Source organism: Megalopta genalis, chromosome 9, assembly GCF_051020955.1.
Source record: "Megalopta genalis isolate 19385.01 chromosome 9, iyMegGena1_principal, whole genome shotgun sequence".
In the NCBI taxonomy this organism is placed as follows: Eukaryota; Metazoa; Arthropoda; class Insecta; order Hymenoptera; family Halictidae; genus Megalopta; species Megalopta genalis.
In genome coordinates this window covers 16,832,327-16,838,326 of record NC_135021.1, presented here as the reverse complement: position 1 = coordinate 16,838,326, position 6,000 = coordinate 16,832,327, and the positions used below count along the sequence as shown (strand labels likewise).

General features: G+C 41.2%; 1 protein-coding gene across 1 annotated transcript; it reads right to left on the bottom strand.

Annotated features, from left to right (window-relative positions):
- Nucleotides 1–3,162: 3,162 nt before the first annotated feature.
- Nucleotides 3,163–3,813, bottom strand: LOC117224809 (cytochrome b-c1 complex subunit 7). Its single transcript, XM_033477951.2, has 2 exons — nt 3,510–3,813; nt 3,163–3,349 (listed from the first exon to the last, which is right to left on the bottom strand). Exons 1-2 carry the CDS (start codon nt 3,734–3,736, stop codon nt 3,163–3,165), a joined length of 414 nt encoding a protein of 137 aa, XP_033333842.2. The 5' UTR covers nt 3,737–3,813.
- Between the last annotated feature and the right edge of the window lie 2,187 nt (nt 3,814–6,000).

Genomic DNA, 6,000 nt, shown 5'->3' with positions numbered 1-6,000 from the left:
ATGTAACATTCAGCTGCGAAATCCTTCGCATTTCGTGCTCACGAATTATCTTGTTTCTAACAAATTGAAGAATTCAATTTAGTAAATGAACTTTCCAGTGCTACTAGATGTAAATGAAACAGAATATACAGAGAAGATAGTAACAGCGACACTAGCAAAAATCATGATGACAACGTTAATAATAATCACAATAATTTCAATTAAAATAGTAATAGCAATGACAGTGGTAATAACGGTATTAATCACACGTATAACTAGATATTTTAATATTTATAAACACGTAATAATGAACAGCGTCAAACAGGGAACAAAATTAAACGATAAACTACAAAATAGAACATTTCATTTTTCTATAAAATCCTCAACTACTAAACCAACACATTTAGTCGGCGTTGAAAGTACACAACACGGAAATTTAAAACGGAATTAACTTTTTTATGATTAGGCCAAGCGATCTAAATTTTCTTTTTTCGAGTTCTTAGAGGGATTAGTTCACTAGACAATGGCTGAAAAGTTGTTCCCAAAAATTGCAATTGGTTGGCACGGTGAGCGAATTAAAAAATGACGTTTTCTCAACTTTTTCCTATCTGAACCTATAACAAAAATTTAATAAATGGATGTCGACAATCTGTACACGCGCGGGAAATTTCATTGATATCGGTGAGTATTGTTATGAGCTATTAACTTTAAAGTTCGCAGAAACAGCAGTTTTTCAGAAATTTCAATCAAAACGTGGTAATTACATCGTTCAGTGGCAGTAACTTGATTACACGTCAACCAATTTCAATGAAATTTTCAGCATGTATACGAGTTACCGAGACCTACAAAATGTTGCTCTTGAATTGTCGTTGTACGTTCAGACAAAAAAGTAGAAAAAACATAATCTTTTCATTGTTTCATCGTGCCAATCAATTGACGATTTTTAAAACCAATTTCTCAACCATTGTCCAGTAAATTAATCGTAAAAAACCACTTGTTGGCCTAATCGCAAAAAGAATATTCCGCTTTGAAAGGTACGCGAATACTTTCTGCGTCGACTGTAGCGTAAAAAACAGTTACCAACAATCGCTCAATGTCCAAACAAGAACAATACGAACTAGCGACGCTGTAGAACTCTTGCGGCTTGGATGTAAAACGAAATATTGGCGAGCGGAAATCGTGGAGACCGATAATTTGATCGCCGTTAATTAAGCGGAGTTCTCCGAGGTCGCGGAAATATTCTGTTTCGTCCGCAACGATGCTGAACCGCGCCGAAACGGCCATAAAGATAAAAGTACGGCTGCGGGCGTGGCGCAGGTTTGAACGTCTGCGAACCGAGGGAAATTTGTCTAGGTTGGGATAGACTTTGAAGAGCTCCTTGAAGCTACCGGCCACACCGCGATGCACTCGAAGAAGCAACTTTCAAATCTCGAGTGACATCCTTGCCGCATGCTCGCAGGCGGCTACTTGAATACACGGCCCATAATTAAGGCCGTCGCGTAACGAAGTTACCGTTAAGAATTGAAACCGCGGCGGTCGTTCGAGTTTCGGCTTCTTTTGCTCCACACACGAATATATACAGTCCCCTTCCTTCGAGATCATGCGAGCTTAAATCGGAAAAGGCGACAAGTTAAAAGAAGTTTCTTCGGACTCTGTCGCTGAACGTTGACACTTATCTAGGTTACTGCACTTTCTCTTCGGTGTTAAATGGAATTTCAACACTGCTGCGGAGGTCGCCAATTACAGTCATTTTTCCTTCACTTTCCTTCAGCTTGTAGACGAAAATGGACAATTTGGGAAGTGGAGATACGATTATTCGAATCTCACGGCTCATTTTTATAATTGCCAATCGTCGATAATTATAAAAACGAGGTGCAGGGCTCGAATAATCGCATCTACTCTTCCTAAATTATCTATCCTTGTTTACAAGCTGAAGGAAAATCGTGGAGAATTTTTTGTATCACGTGACACTAATTGTCGACCACTTTTCAAAATTCACTGTTTCCAGTATATTCAGAATTCAAAGAGCTATAACACCATCCACGAGATATGGTAATTTTTAACTTTTCACTTTTAGTTTCGCTAATTAAATTAATTTGATTTTGTTTTAGTTTTTTTAATGACCAGGACGAACTTTTGCAATCCCCATCTGGCATATACAATACCACTCAAGTGCGTTCATACGTGTAAACGAAAATTAATTTCATCGGCTTTCATGAAATTTTCTATGCGACTGCGTTCGACACGTCGAAGCAACATTTTAAATACACGTGATTAACAAAGTACTATTTTTAATTATTCACGTGAAATTGAATGACCTTGTCCATTTTCGCGAACGTATATGTAGTTGTAAGCTACTGCACATTGTTCTTCTTTTAAATGGCTTATGCATTTATTTTCAACCTCTGTAGAAAAGATTACAATTAAATATAATTTTAGCATAGAGTACACGTATTTTTGTTACAGGTCGTCTCGTTTCGTTTCAAAGGGTTAAGAAGAGGATTCCAGTTTCGAAGGTGATAAATATATTTGAATTTCTTGATTGTTACATTGAAATTTGATTTTATATACACGTGACTTATTATTTATTATTATAATATATTATTATAACATCTTTTGGATATTTGCAGAATTGTTTTCACACATTTTCTAACAAACTGGTCGGGAAGACTAGAATGTTAAGAAAGGACTAGATGTTAGAAGAACGTCTCAATAAAATTCACCCGGTTTAGTTCAATTTGAAAGGCGTTATTCGTTCTAAAAGGTGTCCACGGCTGCCTGTATATATAATCGAATCAATATAACATTGAAAAATTAGTCGAATCAAGCATTAACCGTAACATCTCTGTTCATCGCAACGTTCCGAATTCATCGATATCGAATCTCGCTTACACGTTCATCGTCCGACATTACCCAGGCAGCACCGCAAATGGTATCATAATACAAGCCTACAATCCGCGTTGCATTTCTCCAGCATCGCCATCTAGTTAGCATTGTTTGCGCAAACCGGAATTCATTTTCCCCCTGTATCGTTGCGAACGCATCTGGTCCACGGGAATCTCGTCGAATCGCGCATGGTTATTCAGCGTTCTTTAAGCATTCGGCTCTTCTTGTTTCGCCTCATGCATATTTCAAAGCGACGCGGGGGTGGCGCGCGGATCCCGGCTTCCGTTTTTTTTTTAGTTACTCCGCCGGCCAGTCGTTCTCGCTATAATTAACGCAGCCGAACTCGTAAATCTCGTATATCTCCTCGTAGATTTCCTTCAGATAAGGCTTCAGGTATCGGTACTCCCGGTCCTGCTCGAACGTGATCCATTCGTCCTTGGGTAACCGCGTTTTCAGGAAATCCAATTGCGCCGCCCGTATCATTCTGGAAATTTCGTACATTCCTATCGCTCTGGTCGATTACACACGCTTCCGCGGCGCGTTCCCGGCCGTAGCGCCACGTTCTCAACGGCGGTATATTCACGCGGAAATTCGTCAACAAATTCCGGGTCGACCGACAACGAAACATATCCCCGCGGAAATACCGAAAAGTTCGCGCATCCTGCACGTCCTTCGGCAGTCGGCGAAGAACCTCCCTCACTACCGGATAGTTCTCGGACAGCACGTCGTCCGTATACAACCCGTATTGGTTCCATCCGGCCAAGTTGAAAGCGATCTTCTTCAACTTGTCGTGCGCGACCCCGCCGCCCGGCCTTGATGCGCGATTAAACATGCTTCTTGACGTTTTAATCATCGAGGACAGCCGCGACATTGCGGCCAGACCGGAGACTTAATTAACCTTGCAGGAAATTGTCACGCGAAAGCTGTGCTTTCAAATCGATATCGGCGACTTCGTTCGCGCTGAAGTACGATGCGTGCGAATTTTGGTGGATTTGTACCATTTTACTGCTGTTCGTGAAATATGCATTTCTTAGTTTCTTAACACGTTCCGTGCCACGTGTACCATCGATGGTACACGCTTGCATGTTTACTTAGTGAACTGAACAAATTGTTTACAAGAAATTTAGAACCGAAGAATCAATTTCCACCGCAAGAATGGGCGTTGATAAGTTTTTGTTACGTTGTTATGTGTACGAGAATTAATAATTGCACGTAATACATCAAGTTTTAGTCAAATATCAAAGTGTGAAGATTCGAGTAAAAAAAGCTCGGCACGGAACGTGTTAATGTTCGCTTTTATGATTGGATATACAGTAAATTCTTTCCAATTGACCCTCGGATTGTGCACAAAAATAGACAATTTTAGAAGAAGAGATACGATTATTCGAGCCCTGCGGCTCGTTTTTATAGGTAACTATATTATTATAATTATCTGTAACTATAAGAACGAGCCGCAAGGCTCGAATAATCGTACCGCCGCTTTCCAAATTGTCCATTTTTGCGTACAGGTTCGCTTTGACCATCGATTTCCCGTCGTGTACATTTTCTTTACAAGCATAGTTGCAGTATACATACAAAATATGCAGTGCAACTAGGAAATTACGTAACATTGGAAGCATCGGAATAAATAGTACGTCCAAGTTAAAATTTCCCAAACTTCGCGCGTTCAGCTTTCGCTGTTCATAAATTATTAGGTCTACCGGAAAGTTCTGTCTGTTTAAGAAATGAAAGGAAATAATAGATTTTTCATAAATTTAGTAATATCTATATTGTACAATATAATTTCCGTCGTTACTTGTGACCTCTTGCCAGCGTGGTGGCAATTTGTGAGCAACATTTTTCAAAAATATATGTCCCAAATGAACATGTGCGTACCTATCGAAATTTGCAATGACATTATCAGACAGAACTTTTCGCCATTAAAATTTTCAAGCGTCTAGAATCTTACTTTTAGGAACGTACACGGCAGACGTTGCTCGAAAGGGTTTCTCCAATCGGCACGAACGCAAACAGCATATTCAAGATTTCCTAAATCCTTCGTGCGAAATCTGTTTCATCCGCGACGAAAGTCAAAGGAATGATTGCGAGTTCCGTATTGGCACGAATGTCTCGAATGTCTCGAGCCCGATGGAGAGATGACGATTCACGGTTCGATACCAGCGCATAAAAGACCGGCGCAATCGAGAAAAGGTTTCGCGAGTCGGTTGACTTTAAAGCGCGCAACGCCTGTTTCGTCGCGCGACCCAAATCCAGAAGAACTTCTAAAGAGTTTCGCATACCATTACGAGACAATGCCCCGCAGGACCGGCAAACACGTTTCGCCTCTGCTTCTTCTGCTTCTTCTTCTTCTTCTTGTTCAGCCACCCCCTCGGCCGTCCCCGCCCTTACGTCATTATGCTAGAACCATTCTAATATTGAGCAAACACCGGAACGCCCTAAAAAGGTTCACCCCTCGTCGCGAAGAAAAATTAGAATAAGGAAAGACCGTCTCGGATCGAGTCCGTAGGAACGGTTCGCGACGTTGCTCGTCGATCAAAACCACTCCGCGGAGTTTCCGGGGGTATAACTCTGTTTAAAATTCATCTTCCGGCGTCTCGTTAGTCGCTAGACACATCCATTACAGCGAAAACTCTTCCTGTTTCGTCCAAAGTGAAATGGAATCCTCCAAAGGGCTGCGACCGTGCAAGTTTGAAAGCAACCTCGTTCCCTTGTTTAATGCTCGAAGCGTTGACGTACGGATTTTAAACCGGTGAAATAGAAAACTCTCGCTTTACTCGCAACTTTCTCGCTTCTCGTCTGATCTGCAGCTTGCTTTCTTGGGTAGAAACTTCCAACGGGTCCCGTTGAACTTCATGTTTCTTCGTGATGTAATCCTAAAACGCGAAGTAGAGGTCTGCAGCTACTCTACAGTCAGCGACGCACAGTGTACAGTAATGTCTCTCTAATTGACAATTGTTCGAGCCTTCTGACCGATTGTCAACAACTATAAAAATGTGCCGCAAGGCTCGAATAATCGTATCTCCTCTTCCCAAATTGTTCAGTTTTTTTACTGTATTCGCTCCGAAAGAATGGAAGAACGTCATTTTTTAACCTCTTGGGCACTATGCGCCACTATAGTGGCTTTCGCGGATGTCA

Coding starts and splice junctions, on each gene's coding strand:
- LOC117224809 (XM_033477951.2), bottom strand. CDS start 3,736: ATGTCGCGGCTGTCCTCGATGATTAAAACGTCAAGAAGCATGTTTAAT. Junction 3,350..3,509: donor CAGGATGCGCGAACTTTTCG/GTATTTCCGCGG, acceptor CGAAATTTCCAG/AATGATACGGGCGGCGCAAT.